The sequence below is a fragment of the Equus asinus genome, chromosome X, assembly GCF_041296235.1.
Source record: "Equus asinus isolate D_3611 breed Donkey chromosome X, EquAss-T2T_v2, whole genome shotgun sequence".
In the NCBI taxonomy this organism is placed as follows: domain Eukaryota; kingdom Metazoa; phylum Chordata; class Mammalia; order Perissodactyla; family Equidae; genus Equus; species Equus asinus.
The window spans coordinates 25455646-25481114 of NC_091820.1; the positions used below are offsets into that span (position 1 = coordinate 25455646).

Consider the following 25469-nt stretch of genomic DNA (forward strand, 5'->3'; position numbering starts at 1 on the left):
CACCCAGGATTCGAACCAGCAAAACCCTGGGCCGCCAAAGCAGAGCATGCAAACTTAACCACTCGGCTACTGGGCCGGCCCAACAGTGATTAATTTTTAAGTTAGTCCACAAAAGCTTATTTAAGATTAATTTAAATACTCCATGTACAATAAAACTTTAAAAAATGTATAGCAATACTGTGCAAAATGAATGATATAACTAATTAGAAGAAGCTTTATCTTTCACTCTTATACTTGAGGAAGAAAAGGAAACGGAGACTTCTGAAGACTGTGTTGTGCTTGGTATCACTGGCACCTAGAGCAGTAAATGTTGGTGCTCAGGAAATGGTTTGAATTGAATGAGATTCTGAAAGGAACTTCCCTACTTTTACCAGGTTTAAGCTGTTGGTGACATTGATTCTACATCTGATTTTTCTTGAAATAATATCATTTCTCACTGCTAGGCGTGAATCACTGTTGCTGCACAACGTTGGGGTTCTCTTGTCCAATGTGCATAAAGAAGCCAATTATTACAGCAACAGCTTTTGGGAAAAGAAATGTAGCTTTATTTTGTGATATCAATCTGCAAGGAGACAGGGGGCATGTGGCCTCAGATCTGTCTCCTTGATCCAGGACTTGGGGTACCATTTACGGGATAAAGGGCAGGGCGGTCTGGAGTGTGGAGATAGACGATTGGAGGTAAGGAGAAGTGGGGTAACTGACAATCTGCACAAGCGTAGTCAAGCTTTATGGCTCTTCACAGGACACATGTTCACAAAATGGCAGTTACCATCTAAGGGTGGAGTTTTTAGCTCTCTGACATCAAAAAGGCCACTTACCGAGCATTTCCGCAGACCCAGTTGATGGGCTGGTGGTCTCAACCAGCCTGAACGGGACAAGGAGGCACTCTCAGTTCCTGAGAGACAACTCTTAATTACTCTGTTGATAAGATGGGGTCACTTGAACTGGTCCTGGAGGGCCCACAGTTACAATACTAGAATGATTTTCTTGCTCACGCCTTACAACCTGAGCCTGGGCTTCCTTTTTTGAAACACACATAATAAAGATAGCAAGACCTTCCCAAGAACGGGAGAAAGAAAAAAGGTGAACTAAAGAGAACTCTTAGAATCTAGACGGATGACGCAGCTGTATTTAAATGTGGCAGACTCTGTAGGCTGGTTCACTCAACGCTCATTTTTCAAAGTCTCCTTGGTTTTTCTGTACTACAAAGTCTAGAGGATCTCAATTCTCTCAGCCCGTCAGGGGCACCATGTGGACACAATTCTCATCAGTGCTTGAGAAGATATCTGCAGGGAAGGCTCTCCTTTTCCAAACTCAAAGAGAAAGAGCCTCAGAGGGAGAAGGTCCTTTCTCCCTCCAGTCCGAGGAGCAGCAGCCATCATGGAAGCACGAGGTCAAATGTCACTCACTAAAGATGATCCAGCAGAACAGACAGAGGCCCAGATCTCTGATGGCATTGTGGAACTCTTCCTCAGCTCTCGACTGTCCCCAGACTTCTTGTTTTACAAAAAACATCAACCTCTATGTGGTTAAGATATAGCCGGTCAGATGTTTTGTTACTTGCAGCAAAAAGTATTTCTAACTGACAGGTTAATGAAACTGTAAGCAACAACATGCAGAATACCAAATAGTTATCCATCCCTTGTGATCCTCCTTGGGATAGAGAAAAAGTTAGCAGTAAAAGAGATCTTGGCTCACACAGTTGCCCATCCTTGTTACCAGGTAGTGCCACGGATGTGGGACAGCTCGACAGTTAAGTTAATGTCAAAAACAATTTTATAATAGAGGGCTTATATTGGATAAGGCACTCTTCTAGACATAAAGAGATCGGTAGGGGATCTAACTAGACACTTGTTTTGAATGGGACATTCACAAGTCTGATTCTGCCCAAATGTAAGAGAAGAATTAAAATGTTTTAATACACAAGCTATTTCTCTGGAAATCAATGTTTACCTATACATGAATTTATAATTAATTTTTCATTAACTCTTTAGATACGTTCATACCTTTATCTCTTCATTAGTGCAAAATCTCCTTAAAGCCAAGTAACATGTTTCCTTACTCAGAGCTCTTAAGATAAATATTATTTTTTAAAAAAAGCTTTGTTAGCTTTCAACTTCTCAGTTTTGAAACTCAAATGAAGATTTTTTAATCTATCCTTTATCTGACGGTATAACTTTTAAATTCTGATTGAAAATGGTTTGCATCCTCTGTCGATCTCTCTCCATTTCTCTGCTCCCCAATTTCCACCCACCCCAATATCCATTTCCCTCAATATCTTCATGAATCAAATAGATGTCAAAATGAACATCAGTGGAAATCTGACCTTAATTACCATGGGAAAAGCAAATTAACCATCTTGCAAAAACTTTTTTTTGCAACATTTCTGCCTCAGGCTGGTTCTCACACTTTAATCTTATTAGGGAAAATAAATTGCCTGAGTTTTTATTGTTGTCTGAGGTGGAAAAAGAAAATTTGTTAAATCCTTAAGCACGAATAATTAGTCCAAGAGAGTCACACAATCCAAGATATGTAAGCGCCTAGGAACATAGCAAAACGTGCTCATTTCTGTGTTTCACATACTCTAGTGGGGGAGGGGAACAGGCGACATGATTCAAACTGTTCATGCGTCCAGAAGCCTAGGTATGGATGTTTATAAAAATGAAGCACGGGACGGAGAATGATGCTTTCTTTTCAGTGTTATACATTAATATTTCTGGAGACTAGATACTAGTAATCAGATCCTGATAAAGATGCTAACATGTAACTCATTCTTTTAAAAAAGGACAAATCACTTAATAGCTGTAGCTGTTATAAAATTAATCCATGGCAGGAGCTTTTCATTAGATAATGGACTGCCTTGTCCCCTGACATAGACTGAGTTGCTTTTAATAAAAGAGGATGCTTTAGGGATGGACCCACATTCACCTGTCTGTGTGTCTAGACAATACATTTGAATCAAAAAATAGAAATTTTCAGTGTTATTGAGAAGACTCTTCTTTATCACCTCAGAACTATGTTGTACTTGGAAGCTGCTTGATATAAAGCATGTCCGCTCTCACGTGACCAGTTGGAGGGTTCAGTCTCCAAATGAGGCAGACTCTGGGTTCCTCTGCACACCTCACGGATGGCCCCGAAGCCGCAGGAGTGAGTGTCCTCCTTTCCCCTGTCAGTAGCACTGTCCAGGGCTTCCCCCTTTCTGACGGACTCCTACTTCACAGCAGGCAGGAACCACTCCCCTTTCTCTAGCTCTGTCTCTCTCTCTCCTCACATCTCTGCTTTCTCTCGACCCAACTTTTATTCTCCTCAGACTCCTGGACAAAACTACTCAGGGACAAGATTAAAGCAAGCTTTTTTTTTTGTTTCCCTAAAATGTAGGTGCCTTTTACTTCAGCCTTTTTGTATCCAAGTATTCCCTATAGAGTCTAAGAGAAAAACAGAAGTGGCAGGCCAATGGCAAAAGGAGTGCGGACATTCATTGCGCGCTTAAGGGCAGATGTTGCACATACCCAACGCCATCGAGTGCTCCCGATGCCCTGAGTTCCACAGTACCAACCTTATTAAAGATAAGTAAAATGAGGCTCAGAGATGCTGAGTGACTTCCCTTAGGTGGCATCCCAGAGCCTAGATTCAAGGCCAAATCTTTCTGACACCCAAAGCCCTTGGTGGCCTTCCCCACTCCTGTGCCATAGGAGAAATGGTCTTGGCTTGCCCAGCACGTTTGTAATCCCAATCAGCACGGGGGTGATGGGCAGTACCCTCTGGACCATGACGCTGGGCAGGAGGCAGAGCGTAGGGAGGGGCGTGGGAAAGCTCGGAGATAACAGAAGCCTTCAAACAAAGTCAAGGAAGGACCAGAGAGAGGGCAGGTGACAGGCCATGGGGGCGTGGAGTGACAAGGAAGGTAACTGGACCTCTTCCAATTAAATGTCCAGTTCTTCTTATCCAGAGAAGCTGCGAGAGGAAAGGAATCAACCCCCAGCAATGTGAGTTTCTACCCAAAAAGCATTTTGTTCCCATAGAAACATGTAGCTGCATCCTATTCATAGTGTGCAGCGTATCAGGCACTCTGAGGGTTAAAGAAGATTCTCTGACTTGGGGACCTAACCACCATTTATAACACATTTTATTTCAAGTTGTAAGCAACTAACTTACAAATAAAACTTTTGGAACACAGCCTGAGGATAAGTTCAGAAAGGACTAAATCTTGTCTCAAGGCAGGAATGTGGTTCTTGCCTGAGTGCTGAGAGATTTAATGGTTACTGGGCAACCAGGAATTAAATTCTTTAGGTAGCTTTAATTTATCTCTATCTACTCCTTATGGATATTCTTTGGGGATTAAAAAAACCCATAATTTTTATCAAATAAGAAAATATTATAGCATCTCAGAACTAGAAATCTCCCATTCTAAATTTTTATTTTCCAAATGAGAAAGCTCAGGATTAGAAAGTTCTTAGTAACTTGTCCTGAATTCCCTAGTCAGCTAGGAGAAAAACAAGGCCTCGTAGCCAAGTCTTTCTCTCTCTCTCTCTTATTTTTATGCTGAGGAAGACTGTCCCTGAGCTAACATCTGCGCCAATCTTCCTCTATTTTGTATGTGGGTCACTGCCACAGCATGGCTGATGAGTAGTATAGGTCTGTGCCCAGGATCTGAACCCGCGAACCTGGGCCGCTGAAACAAGAGTGTGCCAAACTTAACCACTACACCACAGGGCTGGCCCCTCTCTCTTTTTCAAATCTTCACACTAGAGAGAAGAAGGGGTGCTTTAGTTGAATTAATAAAGTAGCTGAGGAGCTTTCTTAAACAAGGAAATGCCAAAAATGTTCACATAAACCAGAAGCATAATTTCCCCATCTTGTTGTATTTATTATTTCATTTTTTTCTATAAGAACACGTAACACTCCCATTGCAGTGCTCCTTCCCTGACAGAGCCAGAGAACAGAATACAAAGGCTTATTCTAAGTGGGACTTCAAGACTACTCTTTCGGCTTAAGGGCTCCCACTTGCGCCCAATTTGAACAGGGAGACCATGAATTTCTTTAACCTTGACAAGCATTTGACATTCACATTAAATGTGGAAAACCACTTTACCCAGAAGCTCGCAAGGCCTCATTTTCCCCCGTTAGAGTAGCTGCTAGACCTTGGGATCTTCTAAAGTTTTCAAGATTCAGCTCCTTCTAAATCATCCTGACACAAAAAGGCATAATTGTTCTAAAGCGGAGTGTGTTATAGGAGGAAGTCAGGAAGTGAGAACGTATGTGAACATTTCTTTTAAAAAGCATCAGCAGTCCAACTCCTGAATCAAGAAGCCAGGTCCCAGATAATCCCTTAAATGCGTCAGCATATAAAACAGTTCATCCTCTCTGTACTTTTGACGATAATCTTCATTTCCCCATTTGAATAATGAACTTTTGTTTGTTTTAGAGGTCATGCGAAGCAGTTAGCTTTCATCAAGTTTTGCATGGTTGTTTAGTTTGACTTAAAGGCCACTAGTTGCTGATTTTAAACTTCTTACGTTTATTTCTGGGTTTTCAGCTCATAAAAATACTAACATAACTCTCCATATAGCAAATTTTCATTCACAGTCTGTCAGGCTATTTTTCTACAGAAAAAAAAAAAAAGCTTTAGTTTAATTACAGAAAAGGTAATGGCATCAAAGAACAGAAAATTGTGTCTATTATGCTGTCAAAGTATAAAAAGGGGCATATTTATATAGGTATGTTTGCTTGTATATGCATAAAATATCTAAAATAACTATAGTATTCATTGCCTCTGGGGAGTGAAATTGGGGGACTGATACCACGGCCGAGGGGGAGGCTTACTTCTCATACTACCCTCTTATATTGTTTCAGTTTTTAAAATCATGTGCATATATTTAAAAAAATGACCGTGTTAAATCAATCTCTCTTCTTTTCTACACTTCTCTTTGATTCCTTCCAAATTCTTGGTCTCATCCACAGTCTTCATCAAGAGTACTACTGTATGATGGAAAAACTAACGAACAGAGAAGGAAAATTGATGGGTTCTAGTTACGACTTTGCAGTAAAAGAATAATAATAATGGCTATCGTTTATTTGGTGCTTACTGTATGTTGGCAACAAATACATAAATTCTCATATAATACCTCTAACTTTGATATTGTTATTTCAAAGTCCCATCTTACAGACAAGGAAGCCAAAGGCCTAAGGATTAAAACTCAAATCTGTTGGACGCTAAAGCCACTCCTCTTAATCATGATACAGTCTCCCAGTGTGCTTGGGCAAGAAAACTTAGCTTCTCCGAACCTTAAGCTTTAGTTTCTTCATTTGTCAAGGGAACAATAACAGTACCTGTTCCGAGGGCTGTTGAGAAGACTCTATGAGATATTGTATCTTAAAAGCTCTAGTAGGCATACGTCCAGGATATATACTTGCTCAGCAAAAGTTAGGAACCTCAACCCTGCCCCAAGTATTGCCTATATAAAGTGCAACAAAAATACAAGGAATCTTTTAATCATGTTGATGATTCTAAAATTTTTCTTTTGAGGAAGTTTAGCCCTGAGCTAACTGCTGCCAAGCCTCCTTTTTTTTTTTTTCCTGAGGAAGACTGGCCCTGAGCTAACATCCATGCCCACCTTCCTTTACTTTATACATGGGACGCCTACCACAGCATGGCTTTTGCCAAGCGGTGCCATGTCTGCACCCAGGATCCGAACCAGCGAACCCCGGGCCGCCGAGAAGCGGAACGTGCGAACTTAACCATTGCGTCACCAGGCCAGCCCACTAAAATATTTCTTTAGTCCCCTTTTCCAAATGCCTTCAGGATACTTCCTCTCCAAAACGCCACTGTCACCTCCGAGGAAGAAAGTTTAGCTCAGGGGCTAAATCACTGGTTTAGGAGTGGAAAGTACATTTAAATCCCAGCTGTGCTATGTGAGCAAACTACCTATTTTCTCTGAGCCTCATCTGTACAATGGAGGTAATAACATACCTCACAGCGCTTTTGAGATTAATGAGAAATATATGCTATGGTCTGGAAGTTCAGACATTTATAAATTTTTGTAAAAAGATGAACTATATAAATCAATCCAGAAGTACATATATCAATAAAATGCTGGTCTACTTCCTACTGCGTCAATCAATTTGCAGTTCCTTCTTTTTGTTCAATGACATCACCATTCTCTGAGTCATCAAGGCTGAAAATCTAGAAGGCATCTTACAATTCTTCTCTTTCCTTTAAAACCTGTCCAACCTGTCACTAGTTTCAGACAATTCTACCTTGGGAAGAAAACTTCTGGAGTCCTTCCCCCGCCTCTTGCCCCCATTGCTATCCTAAGACCCTCATCCTCTCAACTGCCACAAAGCAAAACAAAAGAACAGAACTAATCTCTCTCCTCTCTAAACATGCTTAAACCATCCCATCAAATTCTTAGTTCTAAAAACAGAACATAAGACTTTAATATCTTTCTCTTCTGAAGATTCAACCACGTTTTCCCAATGCCAATCAAATGAAATTTCAATTTCTTATTCTCTAGTTGAAGGCGCTTCATTTGCCCCTAATATAATGGCACTGAATCAGGTTTTTCTTCGAAAGTCTGGAATAGGTTCTCACAGAACCATGTTCTCACTGACTCTCAAATGAGCTAGTCTCTCTCAAGTATACCTTTGTTTCTGCTGCTACACTAGCTGGAAAATCCTAGCCTACGTTCTAATTTACCTAGGTCTTAGAAAATCCTTCTTGGAACAACGTTTTGTTCTACTTGCCAAATCGCCTTCCCCGATGATTCTAATCAACATTGCTCTTTCTACCTAAATAAGGTACCAGACATTTGACCTTGATATTATGTAAGTTAGTATACACAGCCTTATTGCATTAACTGTTTCATGTATGTCAATTTTATTCCCCAAAGAAGATAGTAAGGTCTGTCGTGAAGCTGACATTTGGTTTTCTAGAAGCCATACACAACAAGTAGAAAGACACCAGGCAATGATGTGTGTGTGTATGTGTTAGCCTGAATTTAAACCTTCTGTCACTCCAACATGAGACATTTAAATTTGCCTTCAAAAACAAAATGGGTATATGCTGGCATTAATAAGCTATTACATCAGCAACAAGGGGAAATAACATGGTTGTCATTTGAGGTCCAAGGACAGAAAAGACTTAGAAGAACTTAAGCGTTCCCCCAGTGGCCAGAAGTAGAGCTGCTGCTGTGACCTTCACTCTCATAGGCAAGGACTTCTAGCACATCATAAGGTCCACTGCATATCCGGGTTCACACCAGCTTGGGAGATAAACAGGGATCATGCCTAACGTTTCGTTGCATCCTGTTACTCAGAGCAGAGCCTGGAACATTCTAAGTACTCCATATTTATGGGGAAAAAAATCAATGCCTCACATGAGACTGTAAAAGGAAATGGTCCATGCCCATGATATGTATGAGTTTCCATCACTCAAGAGGCAGGAAGCAACCTTCCTCCTCTACCTATAACTGAATAGCCCTTTATTAAGAGAACCACTGTAGTTTAGGGCTCTGCATATATAAGAAAATGTGAAGAAACTGGAGTTGGCATAGAGAATAAGAAAATCTGACATAACGGGAAGATAATAGGTCCACTGAGGATGGATAAAGGGGTTAGGCTTATTTAGCTTGGAGAAGAGAAAGCTAAGGCATAATTCAAAACCTGCATTGATGTAATCAGGAGGCCCGTCACCAAGAGTCCCTCAACACAATGAAAAACAGCTCGCGTTATATCAGGAAAGTTTGACAGAGTTTTGTTTCATGAAATTGGCTTTGCTTTTCCCTTACTCACCAAAGAGGAGAAACATTTAGTAAACATTTAGCTTAGTAAACATTTTACAGAAAATATTCATGATCACTAGTGATCAAAGATATGCCAATAACAATGAGATGGCTTTATTTTCACTATCACAATAGCAAAAGTAAAAATAATGCTCCGCGCTGGCAAAGGCATGGTTAGACGAGCACTTTCATGTATTAAGAGTGTAAATGGGCACAATCTTTTGGGAGAATTTCAGACAATATATACAAAGAAATTTTAAAATATTAATACACTTTGACTCAGTGATTACCCTTTTGTGAATCAAATACGGAAAGGCTTTATGCACAAAGATGTTCCTCACAGTCTGACTTAGAACAGTGAAAAAATTTGGAAACCACTGTGGAAAGAACTACCAGCTCTATACTCTTTAATTATGTCTTGGCCAGAAAATGTAACTGAAGCAAGAGGCTGCAAGCTTTAATTGACAGTGTAACGAGGAACCTTGAACAGAATGCGATAACTCTAGGCACAAATGTTTTGAGAAGATAAAGTGTTCTGCTAGCCATTCTCTTTCCAGATAGAGAAGTTAAAGCTAAATGAATTTTCACATGTCAGTTATTGTAAAAATTACAACTCATCATAAAGTTGAGTTTCCGTCTAAACTTGTTTGCTAAGAAGGGCAAAGATTTTGCTGGAATATTGATAGTTTCCAAGGACAGTTGCCCTGTCACCTTGAGACCATAAATATTTGGTCAAAGAAATTTTATCCATTAATATATCTGTGGTAGAAAATGGTTCACTTAAATTTATAAACTGTATTTATCATAGGATACACTTTATTTATCAACCTTCTGATTACTGACTGCCTATTTCTGACCACACTGACTTTATTCTGTAACATGTCTAATACATAAGTAGCTTGTTGGACAGAAGGCATCGTAACACTTTGCTTGGCTTTCTTCTCAGAAGGCTGTTTGTACTAAGTCGCCAGAATCTTAAAGATTTATTTCCATAAACTCAACACAAATTTGAGTTTTCCTTCTCACAAACTAATTTTTGAAAAATAAGAAATTCCTTTTAAAAAGCAGTACTCCAAAAAATGCAACTTGGGAAAAATAACATCCCTGAAGAATTAAGAGTGAAAACATGGTATTTAATGAATAAAGTAGGATACAAAATTACAAACATAATATTCTCTCAAACAACTATATGAAAATTGCATAGAAAAAAAGATTGGAAGCAATCCCCTAAAATGTACATGGTGGTTATTTCTGAGCACTGAGATTTGACATGATTTTTATTTTCTTTTTACGCTTCATCTTCCAAAATTTCTGGGATGAACATATATGTTTTAGTTTTCAAAAACAATAAGATTATAAGGAAATTTTATACCTTCAATAAGCTTTATTTTCCGTAATATTTTTAGCCTGTTGTCCCAAAGTTTATTCACAATGCTTGGCACACTCTGAAATGTTTACTGAGTCAAGGAACTAGTGAATAAATGAGGCTATCAGCATATCAAATTGTGTTCAGTGTTTCCTTTCCTTGTTATTTAAATTCCAGATCCAAATTGACCCCTTCTTTCAAGGGTCTTATCTTCTTGATCATCAATGAGTATTCTTTTTAGGACAAAATTAATTCCAGAATAGCAGTTCACCTGTTGTTGCTAAAATATCAAATTGCCGATAAAATCTACAGCTTAATTGACATCCTCTATTTTTATTACTATTAGGCTTTATCTTCCACTTTCCGGAAAGAACTCCATCTCTCCAAACAGTTCCATCTTGCCAGTTTAATAATCTGCCTTAGGAAAACATCATCTAGATCTTTCTGTCTTTTTGAGTGGTATTGGTCTTCTTCCCCAGTAAAATCACTCTTTCTCGCTCTACTCTTTCATTCAATGAACATTTATTTATTTATTCAGCGACTACCATGAGCCAAGGACAGGTGAGGAAGATGAGGAAGACAGTTCCTGCTTTAAAGAAATTCATTAGTTAGTCTGGAGAGACTTGAGCATCAACAACTATAAACAACGCAAGTACTATCATCAAATGCATGGGAGCTTATCTGAGTGTTTGAAATTCTGTGCAGGCAACTTTTTATTGCTACCTTCTCTTTCCTTGTTTTTAGGTCAGTTTCCTTTGAACCCACTGTGCCCTTCTACTGCCTTATCTAAGTCACCTCGACTCCACTCGGACTTTTAAGGCTTTGTGTTTCTTATCCCTGCATATTGGCATAGACGGTTGCCGACATCACCATCCATAAGGGTCTCCTGTACGTCAGTCATTTGTTTGCTGGTTCTCAGATCCATTCTCTGACCTTTCCCTGCTCTGCTCTTTATTACAGAGAATGGCATTTTTCTGCTCCCATACCAACTGGCTTCCAGATAAGTTTGGCCAAGGGGAGTCACTGGCAGAAGACCAAAGAGCGGGAGGAGTGGAGAGGCCAGGCTATTTCTCCCTTTCTCTGCCTTCAGCAAAAGCTCTGGCAGTAGCTGTGTCTCCTTCCTGGCTCCAGCTCCCTCCCATGCGTGGTCCCAACTGGTCACTGGTTCTAGCTCCAGCTGCCGGCCCTGGCTTCTGGGCCTCTGTTGATACCACCTCTTGCTGTCGTCCCACCAGCCCTGGGCATATAGCAGAGGCTCCTTGCTGTCTGTCTGGCTTCTTAGATCTTCTATCATTAGGTAACCAATTTTCTAAATTAAGTTCCCTCTGTTTATAACCACTAGAGTGGTTTCTATTTGCCAAGTGGATCCTGATTGATATATTACCAAGTCAAAAATCTTAGTATCAAAACCCTCAACACATCACATAAAGCTTTTTATGGTCTCATCCCTTACCTTTGTGGCTATTGCCTCGCCCCCTCCCCCACCATAATAGTGCCACCACCATGTGTTAGGTGTTTCTTATGTGTCAGGCACTTTTCTGAGCGTGTCACATTTATTTCACAGGCTTTCTCCTTTCTTTTTACTTATGACTTGCTAGGTGTGTTTCTCTACCAGTTTGTTTTTATAACACGTATATTTGATTCTATAGTTTATTTAAACTTTTAAGGTCTCAAAGACATAGGAAGAGAAACATAAAGTTACACACATATATATGTATTCATAAAGTCACTTGCATTTATGATCAACGGTTATGGTGTGTATTATTTTCCATTACAAAAGCTATATTATTTTAGAATTGAGAGGAGGGTAAAGAACACTGTAGAAAATTTACTATTCCAATTTGCATTTCAAATTGAAGTGAACACTTGCCTGAAGTTAGGATAAACTGTGATCAGGTAAAGCTTGGTACCTTAGTTAAGAGGTAAAATAGTTAAGAAAAATTAAGCGGCTCCCTGAATGTCAGACTTGAACACTGAAACCTAGGTGTCCCTCACTATCTGAACTCAGGAACCCAATATATTTTGGATAAGGAGGGACATGATATAAGAGAATAAGACTACTAATAATAAATAGTGCATCATCATTATCACTAATAGTAATAACTCCTTGAGTAGTTACTATATCAGACATTTTGTCATTTTACATATATTATCTCTAATCTCCACAACACGCCCCAAGGAAAGTATTATCATAACTACTTAATAAATTAGGAAATTGGGGTTCAAGATTGTTAGTGCCTTTGTCTTTGGCCACAGAGAACTAGCAGCAGAGCCAGAATTCAAATCCACATCTCACTAGCCTCTAAGTCAATGAACTATTGTGCTGCTATGCTATGTCATATTACCTCCCAACCTAAACTCATAAAGAGACAATAGTACAGTCACAGTGTAATCAATCGGTTCCCCATTGAATTCAACATATAATGTAAAGAGTCCGCATACTGCATTTTCTATTCTGGATGAAGACAAGCTCGTATTTGAAAAATATCACATTCTATACGTCATATTGAACTACAGGGGTAGGAAAGGCATTAAACTAGGCAGCAGAGGCCCTACCACTTACTAAGCTGGCTCTTTCCTGTATCAGGGTAATTCTATTGTTTTCGCCTCCAATATAATTGCTAAGGAGGGCTGTGAAATGGAAAAGAAGGTAGACCTCTCCTTTGCCTGAACTTGACTCAATTAGCAAAACAGAAAATCCCATAAATAACACTTTTCAGGTGTTCTTGTTTGGTGTCAATTAATTACCCTCCCCACCCAAGGTCACTTGATTTGATTTGACATTTATACTTGCAAAAACTAAGTGCTCTTGGAACAGTACTACTCAAAGTATGGTCCTTCGTAAGTACAGAAACTGGGAGTATGTTAAGCAACCTTTATGGCCACTTGACACTGCCATGACATTCAGGTGCATGATCAATGAGTTCATTTCATGGAACAGAGTACAGACCAGGTCGAGTGATGCTAAACGTGCACAATGAATTACATCCTCACTGTGTGAGTGATACTAGTCAGTTTCAGTAGGACCACCTAAAAGTCTGTGACGTGCTATATGTATAAAAAGAAAGTGCCCTTCAACATTTTGAGAAACACCGCTCTAAAACTGACAGCCTCTTTACAGAACCAGAAAGCAAAAGATAAAACGAATTATTTTCCCACTAGAATACTTGATAAAAAATACGTAAATATATGAATATATTTGCACACGCACGAGCACACACACACATACTCATAGCTAACATTTGTTCCAGTTACATAAGCTTCAGTTGAAGAGGGGGACGAGGACTTCCCCGGAGTTATGCAAGGGATCAAGACTTCGTGGATTGGCAAATTCTGAAACATTCTCACAGAATATTGCCAATTCATAAATAAGCGAATGATTTATCCACTATGTTATAAGAGAGCCTTTCAGAATATTTTTAGGTCATTTTATTACTACCGTAGAGGGGATAGACTTTAAAAACTCACTATCTATTTTATGTGAGCGCTCTGACTGTTCTGAATCTTTTTTTCCAGCAAAATTGCAGCTCCCGAGAGACGTAGAGAGGTAATCAGACTTGTGCACTTAAAAAAGAAATATTGGAAATGTCTGCATAAGAGCAGGCACATTTTTAAATGCCTTTACTTCGTGTGCAAAAATCGTCTTCTGCAGACCCAGCGACATAAAATTGTAGACATCCAGCACTTTCCTCACAGCGGCAGGTGCAACCTGAATGCTCCTCTTATGTAGATCAAGTAAACTACAATTTGACAGCCCTTTTAAAGTGTAAACCAGTTTAAGTCTGAGAGACAATCCTTTTGAGTTTCCTTCTGAAATAAGCTTTGGAAGGTGCAATTCAGAAATATCTATTTATTTATGTTCTTCAATTAGGAGCTTTAAATCAATTCATTTGAACAAGAAAAAATATTATAAAAGAATATTCCATTAAAATGCCATCAGTTTTGATTTGAAGATTACATTTCTATTTTACAAATGGGGGGAATCAATTGATCCTAACTGATGTTAAAAGAGCAGATTATTTTTCTTTTTTCTTTTATAAGCAGGATAGAAGTCAAGGGAGAAAATTTATAACAGCCTTAATGTCTTATGTCTTCTATTTTGCAAATTTGAGTAAATCTCCTGTGCTAACTTTGTCAGCTAGGGAATAAAGAACATCATTTGAGATTCCACAGCTTAATTATGCTGATAAAGCAGTTTTATAAATCACACTACGAGTAATGGATATTCCTTCGAGAACAGCGAACTAGGAGCCATAAAACGTGTGCTCTGGACTTGGTTCCTTATCTTCTACCCACTTGTCAGTACAAATAAGTCAACCAAGTCTTGATCCTCAGCCCGCTCAAGTCCAAACAGAAAGAATGAAACAGCTGCCCCATCCACTGATACGGCAGCATCATTTTCCAAATGAAAAACTGAAAGTCAACTCAAAAGGATGGCAGAACAAAAGATCTGAAACTAAAACTGATAGAAAATTCAGGTCATACGCCAGCTATATACCTAATTTACAGCAATGTAAGGATTAAATACGGTTATTTCTGAAAACTCTTTGCACACTGTAAACTGCTACACAATTATAAATGTGATGATCCTCTTACTCCTATGTTCCAGGCTAGTGGTGACAAAGAGAAACTGGGGAGTTGGGCACAGCATCCAGAAGACCAAGCCTTAATTTAGCCAGGAGTTGACTTAAAACCAAACAGAGATGGAAGATCACTGCCCAACCCGATAAGTCAGAAATCTAAACCAAGACAAAGTAAAGGACTAGCTCAAGGTCACGGCCAAGCTGGGATCTGAATTTAGATAGTCTTTCCAGCTCAAAGCATTATGGCAGTAGAAAATCAAAAGGCAGAGGTCTTAATACTTAGCATTACTTAAGGGACAAGAGACAAGAGACAAGGAAAGGAATATGCTAAATATTGAGTGCTTTAGTTGAGAACAGTTTAGTTTACAAACTATGTTGAGAAAAGCATTAGGATAAGCTCCCAATGCAAAAGGAATTCACAGTCATCCAGAATCCCGCAGTTGCTAATCATAGAGCATCCTCAGGAGGGAATACTAATGGGCTGTGGAAAGCCTATCAAAAGAGAGAGCGAATAAGCTGACTGATTCTCCTTCCCCTTGGCAAACTGAGGAAAGAGGTACAGGATTTCCATGGCAGTGTTTCTAACTCTCTTTCGGCAGCTGCAATTATGTATTAATAATAATATTCCTGTATCTTGAAGAAGCTCTTAGTCTCTTGATTTAACTGGGTCTTAACTAGTCCTCTTAACTAGGACTGCCTGAAGAATCACACCAGCCTCAGGTCCATCAGACCCTAAAAGTAAGCCTTCATTTTAACATTCTGAAGCTCTCCTCAGGCAACAGACACGAGGCTAAGGGCCCCGTGTTGAAGGACTGCCTTCAAATCACAGGGTTTTTAAGAGCACTTTTCCTAAGAATTCCTAAAACATTCATAAGTCCATTTTTGAAAATCGAGAGCTTTTGCATCATTCCAGTGAACATCATGGGCAGTGGGTTCCAAAACTTGGGCAACAGGTAAGAGAGACCAGATCCTTCTGCAGAATGCCAGAACTGCAGGAAAGGAGGAAAACCAGCGCTCGCAGAGAAAAAACTGGTAGTTAAAGGGGCTTCAGTGAAGGAAAAGGAAATCGGGATAAGTAATGCTACATTCTATGGGACATCAAGATTTTAGGAAACGGTTTGAAATAAAGTTAGTTAATCTTCTGAAGCTTAATGAGTCTCTCTTCGCGTTATCCTGTTTTTACTTATGGGTCTTTGCAAACTATTCCTGTGCTGTATTGCTGGGGTCCCCAGTGCAAACACCTCATACTGTAGTTCAGAAAGGAACCATGGAGGGGACCACATAAAGATTTTAATGTACTTATAATTAATATACCTCCCAATAAGACAGACTAAGAAATACTTTTTAAAAGTATTTTTAAGCAGCCCATATTATATGTGTGTGGGGGGCGGCCTTTGAAAAAAAAAGTGTACTTAAAATTTTAGTGATGAACTTAAGAACCTAGATCTAAATTGTGGGAAAACGACAGGCTTTTAATCATCCAGCAGCACTTCACATAAACCAATATTCTATTAGTATTTCAAAATAAATTCCAGAGCACATTACTATCTAACATCTACTGACTTTGTAAATGCTTTTTGGAGCCATAAAGAGCCTTAGGTTTTAAATCACCCCAAGAACCTACTGGAACAATAGTCTTCGCAAAAAATTTGTAAAAATGCTAATAGAAACCTGGAATTCACCTCATGAATCGAGCCTATTATTATTTCTAAGAAATGATGAAGAAGATCCCTTCTCCACAACAAATGGATGGCCCAGCAGGTCTTGTGTGAAATATCACAAGAGCCTTCCTATTTGATAACAGCTTGCTTCTCTCTGTCTGTACGACATGGATGGGTGGCCGGATCTTCTCCTCATTGTTTGTTTGCCCAGAATGCGCACTTTTTAAAATAGGAATGATTAAACTTTTAGAAATGCATTTGTGTGCAGAGTCAGCCGAAGGTAATTCTTGAAAAATTATGATCACAGCAAGTTCTGGAAACAACCTGCCCCAGCTCAGCCGAAAATAAGAGAAAAACAAGCAAAATTCTTAGACACTTTTGTCCAATACCCTCATTTTAAAGATACAGGATATTAAGGCCCATAAAAAAATAGATATGGGAAACTTTGTTTTTTCATATACGACTCACCCCACCACATGGGGGTAGTTATAGAAAAATGCTGAAAAAAAACTTGTTTTCAAGTTGTTCTTCTTGACCTCTTCCTTGTGAAAATAAGACAATGCTTTTGCCAAACTTTTAATGTTGTGTAAAAAAGTTTCTGGAGACTTTCCAATGCTTAAATTCCAACTGACTGTCAGGTCGTCAGGATGAACATTTAAATTACTTCTTTACTAGGCCTTGTTTTGTGTTTGTCTGGGAGCCTGACAGTTTTCTCCCTCATAACTTGGAATTTTTTGAACAGGTACACAGCCGAATAAGGGGAAAACACAAATATTTTTAACATTTGATGAAAGCTCACCCTAAAAAGCTGTTTTAGATCTGTTGAGAATAATCTGAAATGAATTCTCTTGCTTTTTTTCAAATCCAAAAAGTTAACCATGTCTTCTCTACCACTCCAATTTTTTAAGTCCGCTTTTCTGTGAATGGACATATTTAGAGATTAAAAACACATAAGATGATCTCCTTGTGTTTAAGGTTACTCTGCCAAGTCTACGGGAATCAGGGGCCTTAAACGTAAATTCTGCGTATGTATATGTACGTGTGATGAGTGTGTGTGGGTGTGTGGCTATCGTGCTGCTTTTCTGTCACAGCTTCTCATTGGTTAATGAATTATAGCTGTAGGGACACTAAAGAATGGGGTAAGGGGTATTGATGAAGAAACTTATTTGCAAAATATCTAAATGTAAATAATATAAATTCATTGCAGAAAACTGGGAAAAAATGACCTAGAAGTCTATTAACTAGAGATCTCCAATATTAACATTTCAAGTAATATCCTGGCCTTCCATCAGTTAATGCTCAAGTGCTACTTTTTCAGCCCTTTCAAAATGTTTTTGGCTTAAAATACTATGCTGTCTAGACCACGAGTGAGGAGTAGGGGAGAACACCTGAATGCTTTTGGGGGCAAGGCAAGTGACAATTGTGTTGAATAGGCTGGTTGGGGATTTTGGCAAATTAGAGAATGGAAACCTCCTCAGAAGTGGGCATATTCAAGAATGTGTAACATTTCATGCATATTGTGAACCATTGTAGCTTCTACAGTTGAGATGTGTCTGGGGTGGGGGCTATGGTGGGCATAAGCAACATCTTGACATTCTCAACATGTCACCAGACAAGAGGCTCAGATTCTATTAGGAGAGGGACTTCAGTATGGTCTAAAAGATTTAACACACTAGCCTACAATACCAGTTTTGCTTTCACGATTTCTTTCACGACTTGAGTACAGTTGAAGGCTTGCAACCATTTCATCTAGCTCAAAATAACAACTTGGACCTAAAGGGATACCTCTTGAGGGAAAATATAAGTCAATATATAAAAATAAAAAAGAAAGAAAATGTTTCATTTCAGTATGTTATGCTAATATTTCAACTTAAACACTACAATCTGGGGTGGGGAAGGGCACTAATAACTGTACTTCATCTTACAGGTATCTCAGGGATGTAGACACATAACAAACTAAATCAGTCATTCCATGTGTCTACTGTCTAGGAACCCACCATACTATTTCTTGAAATGCAATGGTTTGTTCCAGAAATACCATTCAAGGAACTACCTATAGGCAAAATTGTCAATTCGTACATATTTGTAGCAAGTGCATAGTAACCTATATGGACATACTTTACTAAGTTAATAAAATCAATGAGATAAGTAAAAATACTAAAAGACGACCTGGGGCAAATGCCAGTGTAGTCTGTACAGCTGTGTAGCCCTGATAAATGGCTTTTTTGCACCCTTCTTCCCTGCCCTGTGAAATATGGCTGTAGATACCATCCACCATGCACGATGGTTGCTGACATGTTCCACACGCAGCACATAAAGTAGGCTCTCAATAAATGGAAGACATTATTTGATGAGTCACATTTGGATAAACATTAGCCCAAGTACTGTTTGATCGTAATGAAAATACTGGAAATAGTAGTTCTGAAAGCTGAAAAGCAAATTTCAACACGTAGCTCATTTCCAAGATGTTTGTGATTCAGATGGCAAAAATCAGAATTTCAAAGGGGGCTGGAATTGACCACATATTTATGGTGGCTACATTTTATTATATGTAAATTATCTCAATAAAGTTGCTTTCATCACAGAAAAAGTTTGTAATAAATGAGCTCTAAAATCCCCTGCAACTATAAAAGTCCATTATCTTCCAAAGTCGGTGATTTGCCCAAGGTCACAAATCATGTCGGATTACCAGCTTTGAGTTTACCATAATAGTCAAAGTACGGAGAAAACTTTAGAAATATGACGATAAAAATGTATTTAATTCCCATTGAAGGTACAAACACTTATTCATTGATAGTTCATAATTAGCTTTTCATCACCCATGTTTGTGATTTCTCATTACAGAGTAATTCAAAGTAAGCCAGTAGAGAATACAATGCAATGAAATGAAAATATGGCCCTGGCACATTACCTTTAAGTGAAAAAAACCTGATTAGAAAACAGAATGATCCAACTTTTATAAAAACGTATGTATAGAAAGAAATTTTGGAAGATACCACTAGATGATTAAACATTACTTAACTCTAAGAGGTGGGTTATAGATGGTTTGCTTTTTCTTCTTTTTCGTTTGTTGGTTTGTCCATATTTTTAAACTTTCAAATATATGAACAAGTATTAATTCTATAATAATTATTATTTGTAAATAAAAGTAAATTCAAATATTACAACTAGAGATCACTATGATGACAGTGGAAAAAATCACAAGAGGGCTGAGTCTGTGTAAACCAGAGATTATAATCAGGAAGCCCAGATAAGTTTAAATTAGCTTTTTATTGATGGATTTCTAGTTTCTCTTGAAAAATCTGAAGTCCTGAGAGCACTGGGCTAGGACTACCAGCTCCCCAGCCTAGCCGTTGCCCACTTCAGACGAAGTCTTCATTCCCTCATTTGCCAGAACGTAAGCATTCAAGTTTTCCACCTGTGGTCTAAACAGTGCAGCATTATAAGCCAGAAACATTCTGTAGGGGCTGAAAATGTAGCACCTGAAGACTCAGAAGTGTGTGTATGTATGTCTGTGTATACACACACACACACACACACACACACACACTCTCTCTTACTGCTAGACTGAAATGACGCATTACTTGAAACGTACTGGATATCTCTGGCTAGTAGAATTCTAAGTGACTTCTTTTCTTTTTCATGTTTTTTATTTGTATTTTTCAGATTTTTCAGGAGAAACTAATTTCATTTATAATCAGAGGACGTTTAGGAAAACAATTTTTTTGGCTAATATCTTCTACCCATTCCTTAACGTCTCCATAGCTGCAATTCATTAATCAAGGGGAACCTATGAGAGAAAGGGAGTAATAGCTACACACAGACACACGTACACACACAGATACACACACCCCATCTACGTATACACATACAGAATTTATGTATAAGCACTCTTATTCCCATGGGTTTTGTCACATAACTTTAAACCCAAAGAGTTCACCTCATGCATTTTAGCCCGTAAATATGGCCATTTACAAAAAAGCAGACTTACAAATTTTTTTAGTAGTAGACATGACTATTTTTTTAATTAAAAAAAGCAATAACAACTAGTTACAATATAAGAGAATTCATTTCAGATTATTGCTGATGGATCTAAAATGGTATAGAGTGGACTTTCATCAAGCGCTAAAAAGATGGGTGTTTTCCCCTTATTTGGAGGCTGTGTATTTGTTCAAAAAATTCCAAATTATAAGGGGAAAAAAACCTGTCAGGCTTTCACACAAACACAAAACAAGCCATAGTAAAGAAATCATTTAAATGTTTACGCTGATGACCTGACAGGCTTAGGAATTACAAGTACTGGAAAGACCGCAGATAATTCCTTTACACAACATTCACAGTTTGGCAAAAGCGTTGTCTTGGTTTCACAAGGAAGAAATCAACAAGGGCAACTTGAAACAGTTTTCTTTCTTGATGGGGGAAAAAACTGCCATTAATTCCAAGTATTTTTTTCCATCCTTTTAGGCAGCAAAGAAAACGACAAAGACATTTTGGCCTTCTCAGGTACACTGAATTTTCAGAAATCAATGAAATTTTAAACCTTGTTTTTAAGGAACCTCTGAAAAAAGTAAAGCTGGTCATCAATTTGGGATAGAAAGGTGTCGTTTTCACCTTTTCAACAATCTAGTGATATATTTAGACAAAAAATGATCTGCACACTACCAACTCCTTTATCCTAAAAGTCATCTGTCATTGAACCTCGAGGAAACATGGCCATGTCCTTACCTAAAGACTGGTAGAGCTCTGTCATTTTGGGATGGTCCCAGCAAGTTGTTTGGGTCTCGTGGCTAAAACATAAAATACAAAGAGAGACTTTAGTAGAGAAAAGCAGGGGGAAAAAAGCATGGTTTGCTCTTGAATCATTCCATATCTTTACTTCAAAGGACTTCCATCATGCAGTGAAGAATGTTCCTCTTACAGAGAGGTCCCCAGCTTTGCTTTCAAAGGGAAAAGCAATATGAACATTATTCGGGAACCAGAATTTGTTTCTTGTTTGCACTCACAAGTCACTTGTGCTTCTGTTATAATAAAATGACCTTGTTATGTCATCGATAATCGAAAATCAGGATTTCTTCACCCATCCAGTGTGGAACATGAAGAAAGGACACTGACAAGCGTTATTCAACTCTGTCAAAGAGATACCGGACATTAGTTTAATATATAAATCGCCTCACTTCTCATTTGCTTTCACTGCCCCTGACAGTTTCTCATTACTCTTTCTGGTACATATCTAGATCTCATCCATGACAGCTGTATTTCATTTCAGCTGAAGGTATAGCCATTGCCCAACTAATAATATCCTATCTTCCCTCTTCCTATTACTTCTAGAAGGTCTTTCTAACTCAGCACTCTGTCCACCACTACACCTTTTCCTATAGTGTTTACTTGGGCCTGAATGAAGCATTCACAGTTCTCTTCCATTTCTTGAAGTTTAGCAAAGTGTGGTTGCCGGCTATCAGCTCCGCCACAAAAAGAACAAAACACCTTTGTTCCTCATTCAATTACATGAATAAACCCGGGAGAGATAACTACATATACTTTTCCTTACTTGGCCCATCTACGTAAATCACTGTGGCATCGGATTTCCAGTTTTCAGGCATTCCACGACGGGCTTTGATAGAGTCAAATGCAGTCGTGAACGATATTTCGGTACTCATGTGCAGGGCCTATTTATAATCTTTGGGGGAAGGGTGGGGATGGAGAGAGGAGAAACAGCTTAAATGTGGCCACTTCAAGGAGAGCAGCAAGTACAGAGGACTCACACAGAAATAGGAGTTTGGGGAGGGAACAATGTCAAGGACCTCAGCACAGGTTTTAAATTTTAGGATTAGATTCTGGCTCTGTGCCCTACTAGCTGTGAAATTTGGGACAAGCCTGCTCACCTGGAAGAGTTACAGGATTAGTTGATAGAAGTAAGTGACCGGCACCTTGTGGCACTTAATATGTAGCCCCCAAATTACTGCCCACTAAAAGCAAACCTTTGATTATATTATAGATGTGGATCCACCGGCGGCTAAGCCAGCCAAACCCAAGACCCTCTGCAGCGAGCAAAAACAACACTTAAAGTGTATTACCTCTGTTTCAAAAAAAAAAAATAAGCAAAACGGAGAAACATTTATTGTGGTTTGAGAAATATCATACAATCATAAATGTCACAAAAACATGTGGAAATTCCCCAGACTACACAACTTCAAACACCAGCCCCCTGATATTTACTATTCATTGATTGAGCAGCGAAAGCAACAGAAAGAAGTTTAGAAGAAAATGTTCACTCGCGAAGGGCTGTTTCCATCTCCTGCAAGCACGTCCATTTCTGTTTTACTTTTCCGCAGAGACAATTCGCATTTGAGGAGTGCAACAGAGGCTTCTCAGTCAAGGGAAGGTACCAGAGTGCCATCCAAGTCTTAAAGAGCAAGAAGAGCAGGAGATGCAGCCCATGCTTTAGGGGGTTGTAGGAAGCCCCATCACCAAGCTGGTTTATGATCTGGAGAAGGGGTGGGCGGGACTGGTACTTGATATGCACAGCACAAGGAGGCTGCAGCTTGCAGCTTCATGAAAAAAGTGTTGCTTGTTCTCGGGCGTTTTTTAGCTCGTAAAGTGATTGTGTACCAATTCTGCACACAAGTGCCCGGCATGGAAAGGTTACCTTGTCCCGAGACTATGCTGCATTTAGGCCTCCGCCATTTCCAAAGGCCATCCATAAGTGAGCATCAGGGAGGGAGGGAGAAGAGGGGAAAAGCATGTGTGTCCACATGTATAGGCCCTTCTTCCACACACTGCATAATAATGTCCCACCTCCTCGACACGTGGGAGGACTGTAGCATCTTCAATAGACGGGCAGAAAAACGTCTGTCTGAGCTGATAAACCTGACCAGACAGAGACAGAGAGAACCACTCTGAAAAGCCACCATCCGTAGTGGACTTAAAATCAGAGGAACGCGGGGAAGAAATCACTTAAACCAAATACAGTTTCAAAAGCGAAGAGACACTTGCATACATGCGACAGGAGAATCCCACATAGGGTCAATGAGAGCTTCCGGTAGCCCCCTGCCTCCAAAAAGACCCTCAGGACTGCTGATAGACCCACCTTCTACATCTTTAAGGAATTTATTCCAGTGGCTAAAAATGATGAGAAAGATTTAAAGTTTTCTTTTTTTTTTTAAATTCATCAGTCCTTAGCTAACCTGAAATTTCCTTTACTGGAAGATGAAAGAAATTCTAAGCTCCCACCTTCCATCCCCCATTTGTGTGTTTCTAGATTCTAGTCCTTTCCAGGTACTCATTCTCCCAATTACTCGTGATTCTGGAGGACTTGAATAACCTAGACATATGAACTCAAACAAATCAAAAACCCAATCTTCTTTTACCTTTTTCCCCTCCAACACACAAACCTTTTATTTTTAAGCAATGCAAAGTAACTAGAAAAACAGATTTATATTTCATCTCTGCCGTCTTAGTTTCACTTCAATTGCAAACGAGCACCAAGCAAAAGAAGTGAGCACAAGTGGAAAGAAAAAAAGAATAAAGGGTGTGACTGATCCGCAAAACTAGAAAAATAATCTTTTAATCGTTGGATGCTAAAAACCATTGGCAACACAGCTGAAATGGCTTCAGAATTCTTGGTTAACTAGATGATGAACGAAATCTTCACTTCACTGTATGTGGGTATTTTCAATCTGTAGTGAATCCAAAGCTGTAGTGGGACACATTTAACCCCCAAAAGATGGATAGGAAAGATGATGATAAACAGGAGGAAATGATAAACACAAATCTGCGTAACTCATAGCTATAGTCTACCGTATAGGACAAAACACATTTTTTGTCTGTGATCAATACAGATTTTACAGCTGTATTTCTTACTCAGTGCCTGTCTCCAAAAACAGCAGAAAATGGTCAATAACTCCATGAGAAGCAGCTCACATTTACCTGGAATATACAGACAAAATAGAAAAATATGCTGTGCTGGGGAGGTGGTGGTGGACGGGTGGGTGGTACTGTTTTTTGGGTAGCTGTCTCTTTTTGGCACTTCACTTTTCACATCAAAAACACACTCCCCATGTACCCTGTCCAGCCAAAAAGGAAATTCTGAAACCTGTTCACAACTTAATGGGCACATCTTTGTTCAGTCTTCCGTAGACCAACGATGTTCAACATAGATCAAAATATTGCATGTACATTAACACAGAGACTAGCTTCATAAATAATCCTTAAAACGCTCTTTAAATCTTTAAAAAACGTTATTGATTTTGGCCCTGCTGGTTCCAAAACCTGGCATCAGATATACCTCTCTGAACAGCCTTCAAACTCGGAGTTCTTTTTTTAACGTGTACAAGCTACAATAATCTTTCTTTTCCCTTTTATTTGAGGCTTTGATAGGAACCTGACGCAAATTAAAATACAAAATCACTGGATGTGACAAAAGACCCCGGCAACACCTACTTGTCAATAATAAGAAATTAAAGCATTACTCTACTGAGCGCAGGGCTGACCTAATTTCCTACCATACAATTTAAATTTTCTCCCACCTTCTTTAGTTTCAAGTAGTGTGCAAGGTTATTATAACGGCCTCAGAGCTGTTCCCGCTGTCAGTGCTGGAATAATCAGACTTATTGGAATTGCTTTTTTAGTTTCTTAAAAACAAACATTAAACACTTATAAAAAGTAACAAATTTCTACCTTTCTTGCCAGAGAAACGGCAGTTGCCTAATTAAATGAAGATTTCTTCTGCCACCACTGTTATTTGGTACTGACAATATTCCAAACAGTTACCTTTTTAAAAAATAGCTTTCCACGACTTGCCAGGGAGGAAACTTATGGCTAGGCAGCGATATAGAAAGGGAGCGTTCTCTTGCGATTTGCAGAGGATTAGAGTTTGGCTTCATATATAATCTGGAGCCCATTGATCCACACACACAAAATCATTTCCCTTTAATCTGGGGATCAGACTCTCTTTCTAGAGGAACCTTGGCATTTGCACGCTGAATGTTGAACTTGGCTTGCCTCGCTGGAATACTGGCAGGGTGGGAATGGGAAAATGTATTTAAAAGTTCCTGCTACTGTGGGGAGTGAGTTAGGGGGG

The 25469-nt window shown here is 39.0% G+C and overlaps 1 protein-coding gene across 16 annotated transcripts in view; it reads right to left on the reverse strand.

Moving 5' to 3' along the window:
• The window catches only part of DMD (dystrophin), a 2265680-nt gene that overhangs the window by 112536 nt on the left and 2127675 nt on the right, over positions 1–25469 (reverse strand). For all 16 annotated transcript variants that reach the window (XM_070503127.1, XM_070503123.1, XM_070503121.1 and 13 more), the window contains one exon: positions 21116–21177. In XM_070503127.1, the coding sequence (XP_070359228.1) occupies positions 21116–21177 (62 nt within the window). The remainder of the gene's footprint in view (positions 1–21115; positions 21178–25469) is intronic.